This window comes from Aulonocara stuartgranti (assembly GCF_965226115.1).
Source record: "Aulonocara stuartgranti genome assembly, chromosome: 11".
Classification (NCBI taxonomy): Eukaryota; Metazoa; Chordata; class Actinopteri; order Cichliformes; family Cichlidae; genus Aulonocara; species Aulonocara stuartgranti.
This window is the reverse complement of record NC_138947.1, coordinates 36679767-36704563: the sequence shown is the minus strand read 5'-3', so window position 1 is coordinate 36704563 and position 24797 is coordinate 36679767. Positions and strand designations below refer to the sequence as shown.

The 24797-nt window shown below is 40.2% G+C and overlaps 2 protein-coding genes across 3 annotated transcripts in view; both read left to right on the top strand.

Annotated features, from left to right (window-relative positions):
- The window catches only part of LOC309716919 (uncharacterized protein), a 244022-nt gene that overhangs the window by 40554 nt on the left and 178671 nt on the right, over nt 1-24797 (top strand). The gene's annotated exons all lie outside the window — the stretch shown is intronic.
- LOC309716913 (uncharacterized protein) lies at nt 8736-23242 on the top strand. Of its 2 annotated transcripts, XM_082551050.1 has the most exons (7): nt 8736-8953; nt 10851-10883; nt 18172-18389; nt 18726-18813; nt 18892-19417; nt 22536-22695; nt 22888-23242. In XM_082551050.1, coding segments are annotated over exons 2-7 (1134 nt in total). In that variant the 5' UTR covers nt 8736-8953; nt 10851-10881; the 3' UTR covers nt 23028-23242. The 2 variants fall into 2 exon arrangements, 1 of the variants encoding a protein (XP_082407176.1); XR_014279538.1 differs by lacking the exons at nt 18172-18389; nt 18726-18813; nt 18892-19417; nt 22536-22695; nt 22888-23242 and adding an exon at nt 16062-16132 and having other exon boundaries at nt 8744-8953.

Here is a 24797-nt window from a genome sequence, read left to right as displayed (position 1 = left end):
TGATGTGTAATTTGGAAACCAAGTGGCAACCCCTGAAGTCAAAAGTGAAACCATAGCAGAAGTGACAAAACTCCAGTTCCTCTGTTGGCCTCTGACTCCACAAATGCAAATGCAGGTCAGTCCCCACAGACCTGTACATAACAACGTCCAGTGTTTGTGCCTTTCTGAGTATTTGCAGTGGAATCATCATCCCATTATGGATCATTAGCAGCTATATTCACTTGTAGCAATAACACAGAATTATTAAATGTAACACATTAAGGTTTTTTATGGTATTTATTTATTTTTTTTACAAATAATAGTTATATTTGATAATAACACCTTGTTCAGCCCTGCTAGTTTTAAGACTGAACCTCTGGCCTGTCATGTGAAGTCAATTTATTGAATTCATTTATCAGCTCACATTGATCCATGCACAACATGTAACAGCTGGGCATAGTTCCTGGGTCTGAAAGTCTGAGTGGAAGATCCATAGACCTGCATTGTTTTCTAATTACCAGCAGAGGGTTATTCCTACTTCTCACTTGATGTGTGATGTCAGCAACACTTTCTTGATGACTTTATGGTCTCAGTTGCTGTTTTTAAGTTAGCATAATATAGTGTTGATTTTGTAACTCATGGTCTCAAAGCAGGTTTGCTTCATATTAATACCAAGTTGCTCGCTAACAAACGTGCAGTGAAGTCAGATTTATGTCTTGCTAGTCAAATCCAGTTCCACCAACACGGTGATAGCTCAGCTTGATGTTTGACAATGCGACTTCTTCAATCAGTGAGTGACAAGCTAATGGTCACATTACTCTTTTATAATTAGTCCTGTATTTAAAAAAGATGTGACACAGGATTCAAGTTTAGGTGTCTGGAATGGGTTATTCTTTATGAAAACAACACTTTAAAAACTGAAATTCATAAGGAGGTGCTTAATACCGAGCGGCAATCAGTGTACTATCGCTAGCTGAGACAAGCCGGTTAGCAACCCATAGCTAAGCTAATGTACAAATCTCTAAACTTTTTTTCCCTTAATGCTAACTAGTGTAGCCAGCACAGTCAGTAGCCTGCATGATTTTTGGAATTCACATGATATGAGGTAATTTAGGTGTTCAAAGCCCAAACGTACGTGTAAGTCAACTAACAAGGAACATGAACACTCAATCTGTTATTATCATCCAAAGCACAGATTATTACTGGACTCAAAAATGTTACCTGCTAGCTTCAATCAAAGGTTATGAAAGTTTAAAAACCTAAGAAAGCTCTCAAGTAATGAAATGTAGACACTGTTTTGTGGGCGACATCTCACTAATGCTAATAGTTACTCTGTAGTGAAACATGGGGCACCTATATGAAGGAAACTCTGACAAGAACTGATAAACAACTTTATTTCAATGCAATTTTTCAAATGTTTTTCATGCAGTAAATACACTATATAAAGAAGCAAGATTTATTTTGCTTATGTTTATATACGTTAAGTGCTTGAGTCTAAAAAGTATGACTACAGTAACTCAGAACTGACCATTCGGCAGTGTAAATTCTAGTTAACCTTTAGTTAACCTTATTAACCTGGTTGACTTAAAAACTGGAATAGGGGTGGGTGAGTGCTGAGTATTTGTATATGTGTGCATATGCGGTTCACTCTGGCACAGCTGGCTGCCGGCAGAGCCGGCGGGCACGCCACTGCAGCCCCCTCTGACTTCTGCTCCGTGGCTACTGGGTGACCCCTCATCTGGGGCTCTCCTCAGCTCTTCCCATGAGGGTGGCACGGATGCCCCTCCGGTGGTCCTCCTTGGGCTCTCGCACTCTGGGGCCTCTGGATGTCTGGATGTCTGGGGCCTGGATCTCCTCCATGCCTGCTTCATGCCCTGGGGGACGGGGCTATGGCTCTCTACATCCTCTAGCAGACCATTACATGTGGAAACCTTTTGAATACAAGCGCGCTGATCCACACAGGTGTGCACACGGGTGTTCACTGTCCATAGACATAAACTACACCTCTATTGGCTGCTATTTCCAAGCACATTGTGTGCTGTCGGTCCTGCTTGCTACAAAACAACATTGAATATTTAGTATTTACTGCTGTTTACACTTAGCTAGATTAATGCGATGGTGTTGTGTTTAGTATGTTGCTCTGTTTTTTTTTTTTTGCTTGTTTTCTCTTCTTTTTCTCTCAACAGGTGATCCAGGAGATTTTTTTCTTTTCTTTCTCTTTTTGTGCCCTTTCTCACTGTCCCTCTTCCCTTCTGATTTTCTTTTCTTTCTCCCTTTCCTATCCCTCAGTCATGTCTGTCCCATCTGTAACAACTAAAAATAAAATAAAATAAATAATAACAACAAAGGTCGATCAAATGGACCAATACAGCAAGGCCGTGATGATCCATTTGGCAAAGTAAATCCATTGGGTCTCCTTGTTGGTCTTCAGACAACAATTCTGACGGCTAAAGAACCAGGAGGTCAAAAAAGGAAAAAAAAAACTGGAATAGGAAATGTATGTTGACGTAACAATGGATATTTTTAGGATATTTCACTTCACCAATTAGTTTAAGTAACAAAATAAAAACTACTAAAAATGATTTTTTTTACACACTAATGTTGACGTAGAAGGAAAGAGTCTCATTTACTTGTTCTGAAAGAAAGTAAGTGTTGTTTTATTCAAATGCTTCAGAAATCGATAGAGGAAAAACAGGTTCCATTCTCCTAAAATACAGCCAAAAGTACAGGTACAAGTACAGTTATAAGCATATTTTATTTTCCTAATTTTCTGGAACAACTGACACAGTTTTTGAAAATGCATTTTGTAAGACAGGTTTAGTCTTTACAAGTTTACATGATTTACATACAAAATGTCACAAAACATTATTTAGTTGGTTTCTTTCCCAAACCAAGCATCAGAATGAATGTGGAAGTGGTTTTTTGTATTTTCACATCTCAGGTGTGAGGCATTAACAGCCTGAACAGGAGCCACAGTGCTTACTGTAGGTTCTGGAGGCCATCAGTTACGACACCTCCTTTTATTCTTTTCTTTTTTTCTTCCGTCTGTCCCGTTTGGCTCTTTTGCCATCAGAATTATTGTCTAAAGGCGAAGAAAGATTCCCAACGGATTTACTTTACCAAATGGACCATCCCAGCCTCGCTGTATTGGTCTATTTGATTCACCTTTGCTTTTATTGTTTATCTTATTTTCACTTGCTCCACACGGGACAGACTTGACTGGGGGAAAGAAAGAGGGAAAGAACAACAGCGGGTAAGAGGGACGGTGATAAAGGGCAAAAAACAAAAACCAACAAAACAAACAGACAAAAAATCCAAATATCGATCACCTGGATCACCTGTTGAGAAAGAAAAAAGAGAAAACAAGCAAAAAAAAAAAGAGCAACATAATAAACAACATCATCGCGATGATCTATGTGAAAATAACAGTAAACACTGAATATTGAACATTATTGTGCAGCACATAAGATCGACAGCACACAGTGTGCTTTGAGGTAGGAGCCAAAAATGGTGTCGTGTGTGTGTGAGCACCCGTGTGTACACCTGTGAGCATGAGCGCGCTTGTTTTTAAAAGGTTCCTTCATGTAATGATCTGCTAGAGCAGACCTTCCCAAAGTGTGGGGCCCGCCCCTAGGGGGGGCGCAGAGCCATGGCAGGGGGGGCGCAGGATGAAAAGGGGGAAAAAAACAAAACGCTTGGACACTGCTAGCACGGGCGCCTACAGAAACGCAAAGCAGGAGATGAAGCATCGCTGAATATGTTTCCAAACAAACTTCATTCTGAGCCAAAGAGTAGAAAATACGTTGAAGCAAATCTTCCCTTTGGCTTCACCTGCACAGGTGCCGAGGCAGGTCTCCCTGCAGGATTGGTTTCCCCTGCGTCGGGAGCAGCACTGGGCTGTTTAAATCACAGACAAACAGGATCCCACAGTTTGTTTTCAAAAATACCCGTGTAGGTGCGGACGTAGCGTAAAAGAGTTAGTAGTTTATTTTATTACTACCTGTGATTTATTGCAGATTATTGTATTTGCTTAATTGTTTACTAAATGTTTGAGGTGTGAAATAAACCGCAATGGAGCAAAATATGGGCGTGTGTGGTTGGAGGGTGTGTGCGTGCATGTGCGCTATTCATGCGATGCCAAAGAAAATGTGATTCATCAGATCACCTTCTTCCATTGCTCCATAGTTCAGTCTTGATGCTCACGTCTCCTTCGTTGGTGCTTTACATGGGTTACTATGGGCACCCTGACTGCTCTCTGGCTATGCAGCCCCAAACGCAACAAGCCCAGCCAACATGTATATATGGGCCCCACCTGGTTTTTGCTCGGGCTGGATGGGTACCATATGGGCATGGGCTCAAACTGGGCTTTTTGTATGGGGCCTACTTGGGTTCTTCACATTGAACCCATATGGGCAATGCCAAGTGGGCACTTTTAGTAGGTCCTAGCTGGGTCAAACATGGGAAACACTTAACTTGGTCCAAAATGGGAAACACATGTAGGACCCACTTGGGTTTTCCACCTGGGATAGACATGGGCAAACACAGTAATTTAAGGATAAGCTGTTGTTGTGTGCCCCAGGTGGGGCAAAGTGAGGTAATCAATATATATTTTTAGCACTGATGACATAGGTGGGGCCCACCAGGTCAAACTATATGGGTCACACATGGGCAAATGCAAGTCAGACCCTGAAAACATGTCTATGTGGGCCCCAGGTGGGGCAAAGTGGGGTAATCAATATTTTTTTTTAGCACTGATGACATAGGTGGGGCCCACCTGGTCAAACTATATAGGTGGCACATGGGCAAATGCAAGTCAGACCCTGAAAACATGTCTATGTGGGCCCCAGGTGGGGCAAAGTGAGGTAATCAATATATATTTTTAGCACTGATGACATAGGTGGGGCCCACCTGGTCAAACTATATGGGTCACACATGGGCAAATGCAAGTCAGACCCTGAAAACATGTCTATGTGGGCCCCAGGTGGGGCAAAGTGGGGTAATCAATATTTTTTTTTAGCACTGATGACATAGGTGGGGCCCACCTGGTCAAACTATATAGGTGGCACATGGGCAAATGCAAGTCAGACCCTGAAAACATGTCTATGTGGGCCCCAGGTGGGGCAAAGTGAGGTAATCAATATATATTTTTAGCACTGATGACATAGGTGGGGCCCACCTGGTCAAACTATATGGGTCACACATGGGCAAATGCAAGTCAGACCCTGAAAACATGTCTATGTGGGCCCCAGGTGGGGCAAAGTGGGGTAATCAATATTTTTTTTTAGCACTGATGACATAGGTGGGGCCCACCTGGTCAAACTATATAGGTGGCACATGGGCAAATGCAAGTCAGACCCTGAAAACATGTCTATGTGGGCCCCAGGTGGGGCAAAGTGAGGTAATCAATATATATTTTTAGCACTGATGACATAGGTGGGGCCCACCTGGTCAAACTATATGGGTCACACATGGGCAAATGCAAGTCAGACCCTGAAAACATGTCTATGTGGGCCCCAGGTGGGTTATGTTAAGTTAATATGGGCATATATTTTATGTGGGCTCAAGATTGTTTATTATATATGGGACCCACTTAGGTTTCTCACATTAAAGCCATTTGGGCAAAACCAAGTGGAAACATATAGTAGGTCCTGGCTGGGTCAAACATGGGAAACACTTCACTTGGTCCAAAATGGGAAACACATGTAGGACCCACTTGGGTTTTTCACATGGGTTAGATATGTGCTAACATAGTCTTTTAAAGAAAAGCTGTTTTTGTGTGCCCCAGGTGGGGCAAAGTGAGGTAATCAATATATGTTTTTAGCACTGATGACATAGGTGGGGCCCACCAGGTCAAACTATATGGGTCACACATGGGCAAATGCAAGTCAGACCCTGAAAACATGTCTATGTGGGCCCCAGGTGGGGCAAAGTGGGGTAATCAATATTTTTTTTTAGCACTGATGACATAGGTGGGGCCCACCTGGTCAAACTATATGGGTGGCACATGGGCAAATGCAAGTCAGACCCTGAAAACATGTCTATGTGGGCCCCAGGTGGGGCAAAGTGAGGTAATCAATATATATTTTTAGCACTGATGACATAGGTGGGGCCCACCTGGTCAAACTATATGGGTCACACATGGGCAAATGCAAGTCAGACCCTGAAAACATGTCTATGTGGGCCCCAGGTGGGTTATGTTAAGTTAATATGGGCATATATTTTATGTGGGCTCAAGATTGTTTATTATATATGGGACCCACTTAGGTTTCTCACATTAAAGCCATTTGGGCAAAACCAAGTGGAAACATATAGTAGGTCCTGGCTGGGTCAAACATGGGAAACACTTCACTTGGTCCAAAATGGGAAACACATGTAGGACCCACTTGGGTTTTTCACATGGGTTAGATATGTGCTAACATAGTCTTTTAAAGAAAAGCTGTTTTTGTGTGCCCCAGGTGGGGCAAAGTGAGGTAATCAATATATGTTTTTAGCACTGATAACACAGGTGGGGCCCACCTGGTCAAACTATATGGGTCACACATGGGCAAATGCAAGTCAGACCCTGAAAACATGTCTATGTGGGCCCCAGGTGGGGCAAATGTGAGGTAGTCAAATATATATTTTAGCACTGATGACACACGTGGGGCCCACCTGGTCAAACTATATGGGTGGCACATGGGCAAATGCAAGTCAGACCCTGAAAACATGTCTATGTGGGCCCCATATGGGTTATGTTAAGTTAATATGGGCATATATTTTACGTGGGCTCAAGATTGTTTAGTATATATGGGACCCACTTGGGTTTATCACATTAAAGCCATATGGGCAAAACCAAGTGGAAACATATAGTAGGTCCTGGCTGGGTCAAACATGGGAAACACTTCACTTGTTTCAAAATGGGAAACACACGTAGGACCCACTTGGGTTTTTCACCTGGGTTAGACATGGGCAAACACAGTCATTTAAAGAAAAGCATTTGCTGTGTGCCCCAGGTGGGGCAAAGTGAGGTAATCAGTATATATTTTTGGTACTGATGACATAGGTGGGGCCCACCTGGTCAAACTATATGTGTCACACATGGGCAAATGCAAGTCAGACCCTGAAAACATGTCTATGTGGGCCCCAAATGGGTTATGTTAAATTAATATGGGCATATATTTTACATGGGCTCAAGATTGTTTAGTATATATGGGACCCACTTGGGTTTCTCACATGAAAGCCATATGGGTGGGTATCCAATGTAGGTCCTAGTTGGGTCAGTGATGGTAAATGTGTACATGGGTTTAAAATGGTAGCACATGCTGTGCATTTTGAATGTGAGGATTCTTCTTCTGTGAAGAGCCTGAGAAAGTGTTATTTGAATAAAGGAGGATTTATTCCAAACAAGCCCATCACAGATTGCACACAATCCAGGGAGTTGTGAAAGTCAAATTTTAAAAAGAATCTCAAAAGGAAGTAAGAACATAACTCTCTTTTATAACCTGCAGACGGCACCCATGAGTACCATTCTCTAACAAATCACCCTAACTTTAAAATATTTGGCACAACCTCAGTCTATCACTTCTGATATCCTTAGGCACAGTCAAATATTCTTTACTTTTCATTTTTGACCCTCTCAGTTTTTAGCCTCAGTATTTGAACTTTCAGTGCTCTGCATGGTCAGGCTCAGATAAGATAAAATAAGAACTTAATTGATTCCTCTTGGGGATATTCACTTGTCACAGCAGCAATAAAATGTGATGAAAACGGACATAAGAATAGAAAAAAAAACATTATAGCATGCAATATCAAGAAAAGCAAAAAAATACACATTAAAACCTAAGATATAAGTGAATTATACAGAGAAAAATACAGATTTGCCATTTTGTGCAAATTCAGGATTTCCAGTTGTTCAATTAGGACTGTTCACATTAGCAAACATGCAGTTGACGATTTCCAGTAAATCAGACACACTATACTGCATTAGAGAAAAGACCATTAGCTACATATGTGGAAGCATAATTCACTTGAAAAACTAAAAAGACTGTAGAAGTTGAAAGTTTTGGTTGATCAGATCCAATATGTAAAAGCTCCTCAGTATAAAGCTTACTCTTCAACCTCACCCTGGACACAGTCTGTTTGACCTGCTCCCCTCAGGCAGGAGGCTCCGGTCCATTCACACCAGAACCTCTCACCATAAGAACAGTTTCTTCCCCTCTGCTGTTGGACACATGAACAATAACCGTATGACTGTTCCCACCACTAACACATGACCCTACTGCATCACTGCATCATTCCATGTTTGGCATTGATCACCACCTGCACTCATGTATATATCTATCTACTTAGCACTTTTAATTCTTATTTTTATTTTTAAGCGTTTATGACAGTATGTTTGCACCAAGCACCGCAGCAATTTCCTAATGTTGTAAACCTGCTCAACATTTGGCAATAAAACCCTTTCTGATTCTGATTCTTTTAAGTGAGGTGTTGCTATTGTTATCATTATGATATATTCTGTCAATTATGCTTTTATTATTATGTTGTTTTATTTTTATGTTATTTGACAATAATTACATATGATTTTTTAAAACATATTAACCATTCCTATACTTAAAAACTAAAATTTATCTTTTTAACTTGTGCATGGTTTGCCTTTTAAAATGTTTGTATCAGGCATAAAACGACTTTTTAAATAAAGTTGTTTTTTAAAGTGAGCGGTTCCTATTGCAACCAGTCTTCGCGGTCTTTTTTGTTTAAAGGAGGGAGGAGCAGATTGCGCCGCCTATGAAAAAAAAAACTTTTTAAATAAAGTTGTTTTTTAAAGTGAGCGGCAACCAGTCTTCGCAGTCTTTTTTGTTGAAATGAGGGAGGAGCAGATTGCGCCGCCTATGGACTAGTGTGGTCTGTCCTCAGTTGTGAGCAGATTTTTGACTTGCTGGTTCCTGGAGTACGTGGAGGACATCATTTAAAGGAATTTAAAACTAACACCAAGGTAAATACTGAAGGTTTGATAAGTTATCATCAATGGTTATTTTAGTTGCTTTCTATACTTGTCCTAAACGGTATAAGGGAGAGAGGCATATAACATCCTTAGCTAGCAGGTGGAACTGGGTTAATTTGCTGTTATTGTCTTTGGCGAATATAATTAAAAGTTACTCACAAAACTCCTACTGCCTATATTCTACTCAGTAAAGTACATTTTATCTTATCTTATTCTGTTTCCATCGCACCAATATCTCTATACAGTTTGTGAATTTACGTAATATAATGTACACCGCGTTTTTTCTCCCTCTGTGCATCTGCAACCAGCTATTTTTAATTAATTCAAAAAGTAATGATTTTTTTATTTTTTAGTACTGTGCTTTAGTGGATTCCCGCTCAGGTAATGCGGCCATTATGCACTACTCAGTAAACAAAATGGCAGTTAGTCGTACAGTACCACGTGACATACATGTGCAATGTGGCAAGCTCACTTTATAGGGGTGTAAAATATGAGATGTTTGTTTAAATTACTGCAGTAGATGCTTGCAGCTTAAATGGTAATGTTATCAGATATGCATTTATGGTGTGCAAAAAGAACGGGGGATGGGGGACAAACACAGCTTTTTCAGCCTAAACACTGCCTGGATCACTGTCAGGCTACGTCCACACGTACATGGGTAATTTTGAAAACGGACATTTTCTGTTTTCGTTAAAAAAATTAAAAAAAAAAAATCCCGTCCACTCGCAAAAGCCAAAACGCTGCTAGGAACATGCCAAAGCAGCAGGTGGCGATATATTTCTAACGTGTAGAAATGTCGGCCAATCAGAAGTCATGAAGCCTGGGTGGGAAAGAGTAAACAAAGATGGTGCATAGAAGCAGAACTGAGTCCTATGTGTGGAGGGACAGTAACTGTGTATATGTAAGCATTGAAACACTGCATAGAGTAAAATTAACAGTAATGGTATTTTTTCTAAGTCATTGTAGAAATTCATTTCACCGAAGCAATAACCTGGCACATGGTGTGATGTCAAAAAAGGCACAGACCTTTGATGCTGCGTTTCCTCTGTTTCCCTCATCCACACCTAAACGCAAAAACGGTTTTTGAAAATCTCCACCCTGGCATGAGTTTCAAAAAAGTCTCCGCTTTCAGTAACCGTATGCCGTTTACGTGTGGACGAAAGGTGAAAACGCACAGAAAAATCTGCGTTTTCAAAAATACCCGTGTACGTGTGGACGTAGCCTTAAATACTGTGCTGTTCCATCTAGTTATTGGTCCAAGGCAGTTATTAATTTAATAAGTAAGTGCAGATCAGATGGTGATGTAGGAAAATGCAGAACATGTTACTATAGCTGAATGCTGTGTAAAACACTAGTATTAAATCTAACTCCCATTGATGGCTTAATTAACTATTTAATAAAATTAAGTCTTTCACTAAATATCCCCCTATGCATAGTTAAGTAGTCTATGTAGCAGTCTACTGCAGGATGTCCAAAGTGCAGCCTGCAGGTCATATGTGCCCCCCTAAGTGATTTTGTGTCATTCAACTGTAAATGAAACATGTTAAAATTTTATACTGCTTGTACAGCACACAGTTGCTGAAGATAGACAATTAATAATATTTTTATGTTCAGATTTGTTCTGGGATATGTCACCATTTATATATATCTTCCCGTGACTTTAAAGTTTGTCAGCTAGTTAGGTACATTTTTGCACTGCCAGTGTTTGCTGTTGGAGTTGATCAGTTTACCATATAAACACTTGCAGTGCATTTCAAACTTATAATTACACTGTTCATTTTGTGCATTAGTAAGTAAATCTCCTATATTGAATTATCCTGGAAAAAATGGAAACGTTTGCAACTTTTTCTTTCTCATGTACTTTCTTTTATTTCCTTATGACATTTAGATTCTTTGGGATCTCAAACACCATCTTTGACATGTAAGTCATTTTCATATTATTTGTATTACTTATTAGCCATATTCAATAGCTTGCACGGATTATTTTGAAAAGTGATGGTTAATGGTACATCTGTGAAAGGAGTGCATTACTATTTTTTTTCTTCTGGTAATCGGTATAAATGTTTATTTAGCTGCAGGAGTCAATGACCAATTTCATAATTAGACATCTACTGAAATTTCAATGTTTTGTGCTAACATAATGCCAACAGTGCTCTCTTCACATGTCCCACAACTCTGACAGTTTTGCTCCTCCCCTCACAATTGGAGTTCTCTCTGAGCTGCTGCTGTCAGGTGCATCAAAACATTTTACATTCCCTTGTTATTCGAATCTCTATCTGAGTTTAGGACTCCAAACATTCACACCTGCTGTCAGTAACCAGAGCTCACAGGACTGTAAGTAGTGCTGCTCATTAAGGTGAGTTGAATTGAAATCTATACTTTATAGGAAGGTTTTTACTGATAAAAGTGGTAATAAACATGGTAACCAATAAAAATGCAGTGCCGCTTTAAAAAAAAAAAACAGAAATTACTCCTGTAATTTCTAACAGTTTTTTTAACAGCAGGTGTGAGCATCCATAGTCGTTAAGCTTTGGTAAAGATTTAAAAATAACATAACATTAAACATTAAATAAGTTTGATGGTGTTGACAGCAGCAGCTCAGTGTTAATCAGCGGATGGTGAGGGGAGCAGGAAAGCGTTTTTCGTCGTAGTTGTTGGAGTTGTTTAAGATGCTGATATTCATAGGAACAAAAATTAACTGAGTTGTTTTCCATTCTATAGAAATTGTGTATCTACTTTTTAATAAGTCTTTATGCTGATGTTCTTAATTATCATGTATTACAGATTTTATTTTTAAGCAACAACATTTTAGCATGCAATCAGAGCATGCCTTACAGTACAGTTTTGTAAGCTGTGCACACAAACAGACTGTTAATTTACAAAATTGATCATTCAACAAATGTAAATCACTGCAGATTTTTTGTTTTAGGTGCACTGTATGGGCTCAAAATGTGGTCATAAATATTTTGTACTTGTAAATCAGGATTTGTATGTGTAAAAAGTATTTGTGTGTGGCCAAAAAAACCCTGCACGTTACAAGTACGAATTTTGACCCTATTTTTCTTCCTTTCATCTGATTGGTCAATGTCATGTCAATCACAAATGTAACAATCCAATCAGAGAACAGATGGGTTTGGCTGTCGGAGGGGAGCTTTTTTGAACTGCAGGTCCTTGAAGGGTGATACAGTTTGAAGCTGGAGGATCTCTATATAAATATCCGATAGCAGCTAGGTCCCCTAACTCTCAGCAGCTGTTGAAAGGATAAAGTTGTGGTATATCACTGGTTAGAAATACCATTATTACTTTAGGATTAGTTTAACACAAAGTCAGGGCTGACCCGGGACCATTGCTGTGAGTCACAGTGCGCAGCATAAAAGTGCTTTCACATCAGACGCAGGATGTGCTGCTAATGCTAACTGCTAACTAAAAGCAAAGGATCCAGAATTTGTAGCGCTGGCTGCTGGGCTCTGTGGGTTTTTGCAGCAGCTCTACCTGTACTAGATGCATCTGCTCCTTGTCGTTTCTATCTCTGACTTTATGTCCTCTACAAGAGTTTCTGGGTTTTTTTGCTAGTTCTTCAAATGTTCAATAAAAACATGTATGCTAATTCATAACGGAGAAAGCTTTGTAATGAAAGCTGTCATTTCCAAAACATTGCCCCCCCGCAGCGCTGTTGAAAAGGCTGTGGAAGTCCCTGTATTAAGCACGTAGACCTGTGACACAAAAATCACCAAAGTCGGATGACCACAGACTGTTTTCCTTCGTGGTGATGAAGGAAAACGCTGGGTTGGCATGTAAAAGGGCATTTATTCCCTTCAAAGACCTGCAGTTCAAAAAAGCGCCCCTCCGACAGCCAAACCCATCTGTTCTCTGATTGGATTGTTACATTTGTGACATGACATTGACCAATCAGATGAAAGGAAGAAAAATAGGGTCAAAATTCATACTTGTAACTTGCAGGGTTCTTTTTTTTTGCACACAAATCTTTTTTACGCACACACAAATTCTTTTTACACATACAGATCTTTTTTTATGCACACACACACACAAATCTTTTCTTACACACACACACACACAAATCTTTTTTACACATACAAATCCTGATTTACAAGTACAAAATATTTATGACCACATTTTGAGCCCACAGCACTATAACAGCTAGAAGGAACTCCTCAAAATTAAAGGCAGAATAGGGAAATACATGGAAATAACCATTTTCCTTCAAGCACATCAGCAAAGTTAAATTGGTATACTTGATAACTGTTGTTATAAGTATCACATGAATATGAATCCCCACAATTATAGATTTTAATTGGGAAGCAACATGCAGATGTACAGAAGGACTATAAACAGCAATTTCTATCACATACAACTCTTTGAGAAAATACCAGCAGTGAGAATTTATCACTTGCTGATTTATACATTTTACAGTGTAGATTGATGGAAAATCTCCACTCTGGCTGAAGTGTTTTTTACAAACAATGTTTCCAAATACAGTGGCTTGCAAAAGTATTCGGCCCCCTTGAACTTTTCCACATTTTGTCACATTACAGCCACAAACATGAATCGATTTTATTGGAATCCCACGTGAAAGAAGAATAGTGGGGATGGTGTGTTCAGAGTGATGTGCAGTGTTAGTTTTCCACCACACATAGCGTTTTGCATTTTGGCCAAAAAGTTCCATTTTTGGTCTCATCTGTCCAGAGTGTCTTCTTCCACATGTTTGCTGTGTCCCCCACATGGCTTGTGGCAAACTGCAAACGGGAGTTCTTATGGTTTTCTGTTAACAATGGCTTTCTTCTTGCCACTCTTCCATAAAGGCCAACTTTGTGCAGTGCACGACTAATAGTTGTCCTATGGACAGATTCCCCCACCTGAGCTGTAGATCTCTGCAGCTCGTCCAGAGTCACCATGGGCCTCTTGGCTGCATTTCTCTCTTTCTCTGCAGCGCCCTCCTTGTTCGGCCTGTGAGTTTAGGTGGACGGCCTTGTCTTGGTAGGTTTACAGTTGTGCCATACTCCTTCCATTTCTGAATGATCACTTGAACAGTGCTTCGTGGGATGTTCAAGGCTTGGGAAATCTTTTTGTAGCCCAAACCTGCTCTAAATTTCTCAATAACTTCATCCCTGACCTGTCTGCTGTGTTCTTTGGACTTCATGGTGTTGTTGCTCCCAATATTCTCTTAGACAACCTCTGAGGCTGTGACAGAGCAGCTGTATTTGTACTGACATTAGATTACACACAGGTGCACTCTATTTAGTCATTAGCACTCATCAGGCAATGTCCATGGGCAACTGACTGCACTCAGACCAAAGGGGGCTGAATAATTACGCACACCCCACTTTGCAGTTATCTATTTGTAAAAAATGTTTGGAATCATGTATGACTTTCATTCCACTTTCACGTGTGCACCACTTTGTGTTGGTCTTTCACATGGAATTCCAATAAAAATGATTCCTGCTTGTAGAGCAGGGCGATATGGCCAAAAATATTTATCACGATATATATTTGAAAATTTGCGATAACGATATAACCGACGATATAATTGATGCGAGACAAAATACAACTCCACAACATTACTAGTGCAAAAAGACAACCTTCCATTTATTTTCACTTAAACAAGAAGCTGGTTTTTATGTACATTAAAGCTTTATAGAAATGTAACAGTGCAAATGCAAATTCCTTGCTGAAAGTTTAACCAAAAGGCATTTCCAGTAGAAATGGGCTGACATATCCTGAGCATAACCATAATATAATATATAATATATAATATATATAATATCCACTGAAGTTAAAAAGAGGTGCTTTGCAACATTAAACTGCAGTGTGCAGTACGCATTTTTCGGACCATAAGGTGCACAGGATTATAAGGCACATTAAGCGAAACAAAGCAGTCAGATAAATCAAACTTTATTAAACTCATTCTTCTTGCTTCCTCCACTTCTGTAACATTGATTCATTAATGTTGAATTCTCTGCAGCTGCTCTATTCCCATGTTGTTGCAGTATATTAATAACTAACCTCGTATTGTGGATGGATTATCTCAGTTGTTCTCCTGACTGAAGTTTGGTCCGTTTACAGCATCCTGCCATGCGATTGCATTTGTCTCTAACCATGAAGAACCTTCACATTAACTTTTATAAGTGGAAAAGTGTTAGTGTTCGTCCTCCAGCTTCACTGTTTATGTTATGCTAACATAGCTGTGTCGCTAGCGATCACGTAGCACATCATTATATACCAGCTAGCCCAACTTCAGTAACCCTACAAACGTCACTGCTGTTTAGTTTCCTGTCTTCATTTATGTTGGAAGTGATAGCAGAGCTGTACGTTTGATTTTTTTTCAGAAATCTCTCAGTCAGAACATGCAATATCATGCTTAGGTAACTAGCGAAACTAGCGAGCTAACTTCCGCTAGCTTCCTGCTAACTTCTAACTCCGTTAAATGTAATAACTTTTGTTTTCATGGATGCCTGGAAGTTAAACTTTATAGTTACACCTGGTAAAGCAGCAATGCTGATCGTTTTATTAAAGATGAAAGAATTTAGACAGTTTTTAACTCTAAGTGATGCTGCAGTGTTGTTTGACATGAAGAATACGGAGCTTAGGGCCCAGATTACTCCCAGATTTAAGAGCATCTTAGTCCGACAAATACGACAATAACGATGGCCGCTTGCATGTTCAGCAAAAAAATGTGCTTTGTTGTGTATCTGACGGACAAACACCAAACCAGTTCCACATCACTGAAGTTGCACCATTTTTACAAACCAATTCTGGTTCATCTGTTTCACTCAACGACCGGCCATGTGCGTATGAAAACAAAGGCACTGCGCATGCGCGTTTTACTCCCATTCTATCGCGATATTTCATTTTCCTATCGTTGCCTAACATTATACTGGTATTATCGTGAATGGTATAATATGGCCCAGCCCTACCTGCTTGTGTCTGCAATGTGACAAAATGTGGAAAAGTTCAAGGGGGGTGAATACTTTTGCAAGCTACTGTATTCCTCTTCAGAATATCTTCTGCAATTTTATGGATTGCCGTATGTGTGAAAATGGCTCACACTTCTATTCTGCACACAATCTTCTGTGTATTTTAGTGAAATGGATTACCTTCTTGCCAAATCACGGACGAGGAGAAGGAGAATTAAAGTTAGAGTTCAGCAGCATTTACAGAGCCTTGCTTTAGATGCTGTGGAACTTGCAGAGAAGGCCGTGGACCAGGCTTTGCAATACACTGAAGATGTGGCGAACAAACATTCGATTGTGGATGAAGCAGTGGAAAATATTGAAGATATAGAAAATAAAGATGAGACTATCAACAAGGCAGAGGACAATGTAGAGGAATATTCAAGTAACAGCTTGGATGAAGATTTACCTCTGGATTTTAATAGTAATGACTTTTACATGGATAGTGAAGCGGATGAAGAACAAAACTGACTTTCCTGATGTGGAGTCAAACTCTGATGCTAAGAGGAAACTTGCTGAATGGGCAGCAAACCGAAATGTGTCTCATTCTGTGTTGTCAGAGCTCTTAACCATACTTTTGGAGCTTGGTCTCGATTTGCCAAAGGATCCCAGAACTTTGCTCAGTACATTAAAAGACTGTGAAGTGAAACAAATTGGCAGGGGAAGTTACTACCATTTTGGTCTTGAAAGTGCAGTATTGTCAGAACTGAAAATGATAAATCAACATGAACTGAAAACTGATACATTAACCATTCGTGTGAATGTTGATGGTTTGCCTCTCTTTAAGAGCTCTAATATGCAACTGTGGCCTATTTTAGGTAAGATAGTTGAACTGCCACAAGCAAATGTTTTCATGATGGGTATATATGCTGGTCCCTGCAAACCTGAGTCGGTGAACGACTACATGCATGATTTTATAGAAGATGTAAAAAAGGTCACAAAAACTGGTATTGTTTTCAATGGAAAACACTTCAATGTACCCCTTCCAGATGCTTTTATCTGTGACACCCCAGCTAGAGCTTATTTAAAATGCATCAAAGGTCATGGTGGCTACAGTTCTTGTGAGCGCTGTACACAGTATGGTGTTTATGTTGATGGGAAAGTTATTTTTCCAGATATGGATTCAAGTCTCAGATCAGATTCTCAGTTTGAAGAAATGTTAGATGAAGATCACCACAACTCCAAATCACCTCTTCAAGAGCTAGGCATTGGCATGGTTTCAGCCTTTCCCTTAGACTATATGCATTTAATTTGCTTGGGTATTGTACGTAAATTACTTGCCCTGTGGATTAAGGGACCATTGCAGTGTCGGGTTCCTACTTCTACTCTGTCTGCCATTTCAGATCACTTAAAACAGTGTAGGCAAAGTCTGCCACGCACGTTTTCCAGAAAGCCACGGTCCCTAATGGAGTACAGACAATGGAAAGCTACAGAATTAAGACAATTTTTGTTGTATACTGGACCAGTTGTGCTTTTCCAGAAACTGTGCAATCCACAGTACAAGAACTTCCTGGTTTTGTCATCTGCTATGAGGATACTTTTGTCTCCTTTGTGTAAAGAGTACTGCTATTATGCAAAAAAATTATTGAGATGCTTTGTTGCCAACTTTGCTAAGATTTATGGGACTAAATTCTTAGTTAACAATACACACAGTCTTTTGCACCTAGCAGATGATGCTACAAAGTATGGCCCTCTGGATTTGGTTTCATGTTTTCCATTTGAGAATTATTTGGGACAGTTAAAAAAGATGGTGAGAAGACCACAGGATCCTGTACAGCAAATTGTCAGACGAGTTTGTGAAAAGCAATTGTATCCTCACAGGTCTTGCAAAATGCCAGAGGGTGTACTCACACAGCCACATACATCTGGACCTATGATGACTGAATTTTTTGTCCATCATTCTTTTCAGTACAAGATGTACAGACATGGAAATCAAATAATCTCCACCTCCAGTGGAACAAATTGTTTTGATCTTGAAGGCAAAGTTGCAGTTGTGCGGAACATTGTGCTGTTCATCGGAGAAATACATGTTTTGTTTGAACTGTTTGAGACTGGAACAGCGTTTTTTAACTACCCTATTGATTCAACATCTCTGGGTGTACATTTGTTGTCAAAACTGTCAGGTCATCTTGCTAGTGCTCCTGTAACTAAATTTACAAAACCAATTATTTTGTTACCTTTTCGTAATGCATTTGTAGCTTTGCCTCAGCTACACAGCATGTAACTTAATGGCGTTTACAGGATGTCTTCATTCAGTGTGGTCGAGTTTGTGGATGAAGTTGACTCTGATGGCTGCAAGAAGGTAGACATCATTCCATCAGAGTGGTTCCATGACGCAGAGAGAAAATTATGCTGGTGGCCTCCTGCCTCATTGGTGAATGTGACAAAGGCTGTAAAGGAAGGAACACCACCAACCAGCAACTGGATACTCTGCAATGTCCGTGTCATGGGAAATGCAGGTAAGTTTGACTTTATTTGTACACTACATCTGTATTTCCTTTTCTTTAAAAGTTTATACATGAACTTTTTTTTTTTTTTACTTGGAGGCTTTTGAAATTGTAAGGCCCTGTATTACTGTATTATTGTATGTTTCTGTTCTGTGTCCTGTGTACTGTTTGTTTCTATATGTGTCTTTCTGGCTGCTGTTACAACCAAATTTCCCCTTGTGGGACAATTAAAGGATTATTCTATTCTATTCTACTGGAAACCATTTTTTCATTGTCATTGTTTTTGCAGATTTATTTCTTCTTTACATTGTATCTTACATGTTGTATTCTGTACAATTTATGTTATAGCAACTTATGCAAATGCCAGGGCAAAGTTGCATCAAGCAGAGTATTCATCAGACTTGACGGACAATGAGAATGGCATAAGAAAAAGAAAGTAAGTGGTACTAGCATACAAACAAGATGAAGTTTATTTCCTGCAGTGTCATAAATGTTCTGTGCTTAACCTTTCTAGGCCAAGTGTTAAACTGATCAATCAACTGAGCAGCCACACTGAATCAAGTGAGCCTTCTGATTCAGATGAAGAACTTCCACCCACGCCTCCAGAACAACTCCTTCAGCGACCCTCTGGAAAAAACAATAGTGTAGTCGCCAGCCCCGCTGCCCGGAGTGCCGCCAGCCCCACTGCCCGGAGTGCCGCCAGCCCCGCTGCCCGGAGTGCCGCCAGCCCCGCTGCCCAGAGTGCCGCCAGCCCCGCTGCCCGGAGTGCCGCCAGCCCCACTGCCCGGAGTGCCGCCAGCCCCACTGCCCGGAGTGCCGCCAGCCCCACTTGTGAAGCCATGTTCTCGAAAGTACTTGCCATTTTAGAGGAAGTGAAGGAGACTCAACTGGTTCATAGCAAGATGTTAAATGCCTTGCTGAAGCAGAAAAACGGTTCAGTTACGGAGGTCCCTGAAGGGGTTGTTTTACCTCTTAAAACCCAAGACGATGTTGAGGCTCTTAATGGAAAACTGGAGGACTCCAGTCTCATGTCTGCTGTAGTAAGTTTTTTTTTTCCTCCCCATTCTGCTTGCCACTGTTCTTTATACAGTAGCCAGAAAAATTCTTTGATATATTTTCTGAAAGACATTCTCCTTCATGATTTTTTTTGGTATACAGCATAATTGGTTTCATTTAACACAGCAAGTCTTACTGGTCCTGAGGCAGCAAAGCAGGCCAGAGACCATCACATCTGCTACCATGTCTTTCTGTTGCTATGATTTTTTTTTTTTTCTGAGATGTTACTTTTATACCACATTAGGGCTGCCACGATTAGTCGACTAGTCACGATTACGTCGACTATCAAAATCGTCGACGACTGATTTAATAGTCGACACGTCGTTTGAAGCTTTGTAAGATCACAAAAGACGCAGGAATAAGTAGTAGGATTTAAGAGTGTAATAACGGACTGAAACAGATGATGGCAGCACTGCATGTACAAGGATGTCAGCTGCCGTTAAACCCCGAAGAAGAAGTAGCTCTGTCCCAGAATTCATAGCGCAGCCCAGCTCAGTTTACAACAATGGCGGCAGCTACTTAGTTTTAATATTACTCTTATTATTCTTTCTGGGTCACAAAATAAACGTTTAGCATATTTTCAGGCGAGAATGTAGCTGTATAAACCTCAAATATCTGCTCAGTTTATCAAGACACCACATATTTTCAAAAGCGCTCCGACGTTTTCGGAGACGTCTGTTACCCACTAGCTCGATAGCTAGGCTCACTAGAGCCGTGAGAACACCGGACTCCCGGCAAATCGTTTTCAAACCTACCGCCGTCTTTCGCTACTCAGGTTAAACATGATATATGAGTCACTTAGATAACTTAAAACTGTTATTGTTTGGCTTTTTTTGTATTTTATTTGTTCCTGAGTAAATCGGTTTGGCTGAGATTAAATTTATAGTTTTTACACAGCTGAATAAACATCAAGCAGACAGCTGATTATCAGAAGTGTGAGATGCTGGAGAATTTACTCCGGTGTCCTGTTATATTTTAGATAGCAAGGAGTTTATTAAACTCCACCGAAACAATCTGCAAATTTCATTCAAATTTAATAAACTATCATCTTGTCTTTCTTTATTTTTAGTTAGCACAGACCTTAAACACTTAAAGCTGTAAGCTAATGATAGTTATATAAGAGCAGATGCTGCTGGTGCAATAAGCTGTACGTTTTATGTCCAATGGATGATGATCTGATTAGTCGACTAATCGCAAAAATAATCGGTGACTAGTCGACTATCAAAATAATCGTTTGTGGCAGCCCTATACCATATGTTTACCTTCCAGAAAGTTACATTTTTTTTATTCTAATGAAGCATTTGATTCTGATTTTGATAACGGATAGATTTCTTATATTTGTTCTGCTATGATAGTTTATGCAAATTCTGGCCAGTTCCTATTTATTTTAACCTTTTAGCCCCCAACCCGTCGCCGATGACAGGTTTTTCCAACCTGTCTCTTCCAACCAGAGCTCTACCAGGGGCCCAACACAGCTGGACTTATTTAGAAGAAAAGAGATGCCCAAAAACAAACCACAGGGCCAAAGGTCACAAAATTGTTTTTGTTCTGTTTTACAATTAATAATTCAAATTGCCTATTCGAAATCTTTTATTCATGTACATTATGAGTCCCTTTTTCAGTTAAAACAACAGTAAAATTTCAAGTTTGTTTTTTGCCCTTTTCTGTTATTAATCCCCGATTACACTCTTATAGTATACAGTAGAGAAAAAAACCTAGCAGATGTGGAAACTAGAAGTAATCCTGAAAAAATGGAAAAAAGCACACACACTCACAGCTGATTTTATGACACTTTTACAGCTAAAACAACAAAATATTCACAGGTGTCCTGCTTAACATTATGGATAAATGATAAAGGGGTAAGGAATAGGGGTGGGTTTTGATTATAGATTTATCAAATAAAACCTATTTTAGTTTGGAGAAAGTAAATGAGAGCAGGCACACGCATTCTGCACAAAGATGTAAACACAAAGCGCGGACCCGCCGACAGATCAGAATCAGTGAGATGTGGCCTTTCTCAGCCGACGGCACTTTGTGTTTTTTGTGCTAGATTCTGAAGCTGCAGGTTTTATCTTTTTTCAAACAATATTGACTGAACCAGCAGCAAAAGAAGATCCAAACTACACTGAAAATTTCGCTTCACGTAAACATCGTCATGAATTCCCTCTTACTTTTGCTGTTTTGGTTTTCCACCATGGTGGTTTTCCATGACGGTACTGGAATATTTCTAACATTTTGAGTTATTTTCCAGTATTAGAAAATCAGCACTGCTCAGTGTTAGCCATTGTTAATCTTCAAAACTGACTAGGTTACTTTTAAACATATAACACTGTCAAAAGTGTTAATTTAACACTCAACAGTGTTGTATTTAACACTCTGAGGTGTGGACCCATATAGACACTCTCCAGTGTTAATTTAAAACTGGAGATTTTGCTGTGTAGTATTTTTTTATCTCCACACAATTAACATTAAGTAATATGTAAAGCGTCCATTTATCCTCCATTCCTGGTCCATTATCTTAAGCTTAGGCTGCTCCCCCTGTGACCCAATCCGGTACTAAGTAGAGAGGCCCAGACTTCGCTCTCTCCAGTCTCTTGGCCCTGCTCCTCCAGCGGAATCCCAAGGCATTTCCAGGCCAGCAGAGAAACATAGTCCCTTTTGCATGTCCTGGGTGTTCCTCTGGGTCTCTTCCTGGTTGGATGTGCCCAAAACGCCTCCCCCAGGGAGGCATCCTACCCATCCTACCCAGATGCCAGTATCTAATCCAGGGGTGTTAAACTCAAAATTCAAAACTGGAACAAAGTCGCGGGCTAACGTTAATATTTATTGAAATATATTTATTCCTCCAGATATAGGAATGAATCTTTTCTTATGGACTCAAACACATTTTTCTGAAAAACTGAATATGGAACAAGCAAAGCTTAATACTAAACAATATATATATATATATATATTAGCTGTATAATACCAGTAGGCCAGCTCTAATAGTAATTTGGTATGGCTTCGCGGGCCAAATATAAGTAGGCTGGGGGCCAAATTTGGCCCGCAGGCCAGAGTTTGACACCTATGATCTAATCTGTCCTTTTTGTATGTTCCCCTCAGGTTGCCATGGTAGCAGATATAGGGGGAACAAGTGTAGATGATGCTACAAGGAGAATGATGAAATTCCTCATATCACCCGAGCTTGCCGTGGAGTACAACTTGCTTGGCCGACATGGGAAGAAAAAGTTCCGAGATTTGCGCCTCTTTAATGTTGTGTATGGTAAGTTAATTTCACTTGAGACACTTTTTTTAATAAAGTGTTTGAAAGTGTAAGTGAGATTGGTTATTGTGCCATCTTATATATTTGAGGCAAGAAAGTGAAATAAACATTGTTCTTTGTAAATCATTACCAAAGGAAGTAAGCTATGGTTACCTTTACTTTGGCTTACCCATTTTTCTTCTTCATTTGCAGAGGCACTGAAGAAGAATTCTTTGACTGCAAAAGTCAACCTGCAAGAAGCAGAGAAAGCTCTCTCCAAATGGTTCACTGGAGCTAGAGACAGAGGAGGACTGAGGGCTGCTAGGGGACAAAATAGACTAACGGCTCTGTAAAAAAACATAACAGACACCTCTGCTGATTCAAGACAAGGTTCTGAGTTTCCCTTCTTATTTTTTCCCATGTTGCTACAGTTTCAACTCTAAGCAATTTGAATGTAGTTTGATATTTCTAGTTTTTTAAGTTCACACTCCTTGGAATACAGTTACTTAAACCCACAGTTGTGTGACAAAATAAATGTGAACAAAATGTGTTTTGTGTCCCCTCTTGATGTTTCTATTTGCAGTCAGCTTTAATATATTTAGTGTCTTTGTGTCACAGAAGCCGTATTGGCCGTCTGTTAATTTGATTTTGTGGCTGTTTTTCTACATGGGACCCGCCCAGTGCCAGAAATTAGCCAATTCAAACAAGAAGTAAGATGCAACTACAGAACCCACTGATAATACCATTCCAACTTTTTAGCTCATGTTTTCCTCATCTTGTACACACTAAGAACTTGAAAAATGGGGCCCAGGTGGGTTTCTGAGTACTTTGCCCAGTTGGGGTCCATTTAGTTCCCAGATTTTACCAATATAACACCAAGATGGGCATTTAACATGGGGCCATTATGGAACCCGCGGACAATCCCACTTAAAACCCACTTTTTAGCCTATGTGGTGCCCACATGGTACCCACAAAAAAACTTGAAAGATGGGGCCTGGGTGGGTTTCAGTGTATGTTGCCCAGTTGGGTGCCATTTAGTTCCTAGATTTTACCAATGTAAAACCAAGATGGGCTTATAAAATGGGGCCATTATGGAACCCGCGGACAATCCCACTTAAAACCCACTTTTTAGCCTATGTGGTGCCCACGTGGTACCCACAAAAAACTTGAAAGATGGGGCCTGGGTGGGTTTCTGTGTATGTTGCCCAGTTGGGGCCCATTTAGTTCCTAGATTTTACCAATGTAAAACCAAGATGGGCTTATAAAATGGGGCCATTATGGAACCCGCGGACAATCCCACTTAAAACCCACTTTTTAGCCTATGTGGTGCCCACGTGGTACCCACAAAAAACTTGAAAGATGGGGCCTGGGTGGGTTTCTGTGTATGTTGCCCATTTGGGGCCCATTTAGTTCCTAGATTTTACCAATATAAAACCAAGATGGGCTTATAAAATGGGGCCATTATGGAACCCGCGGACAATCCCACTTAAAACCCACTTTTTAGCCTATGTGGTGCCCACGTGGTACCCACAAAAAACTTGAAAGATGGGGCCTGGGTGGGTTTCTGTGTATGTTGCCCATTTGGGGCCCATTTAGTTCCTAGATTTTACCAATATAAAACCAAGATGGGCTTATAAAATGGGGCCATTATGGAACCCGCGGACAATCCCACTTAAAACCCACTTTTTAGCCTATGTGGTGCCCACGTGGTACCCACAAAAAACTTGAAAGATGGGGCCTGGGTGGGTTTCTGTGTATGTTGCCCAGTTGGGGCCCATTTAGTTCCTAGATTTTACCAATATAAAACCAAGATGGGCTTATAAAATGGGGCCATTATGGAACCCGCGGACAATCCCACTTAAAACCCACTTTTTAGCCTATGTGGTGCCCACGTGGTACCCACAAAAAACTTGAAAGATGGGGCCTGGGTGGGTTTCTGTGTATGTTGCCCAGTTGGGGCCCATTTAGTTCCTAGATTTTGCCAATATAACACCAAGATGGGCTTATAAAATGGGGCCATTATGGAACCCGCGGACAATCCCACTTAAAACCCACTTTTTAGCCTATGTGGTGCCCACATGGTACCCAAAAAAAATTAAAAGATGGGGCCCGGGTGGGTTTCT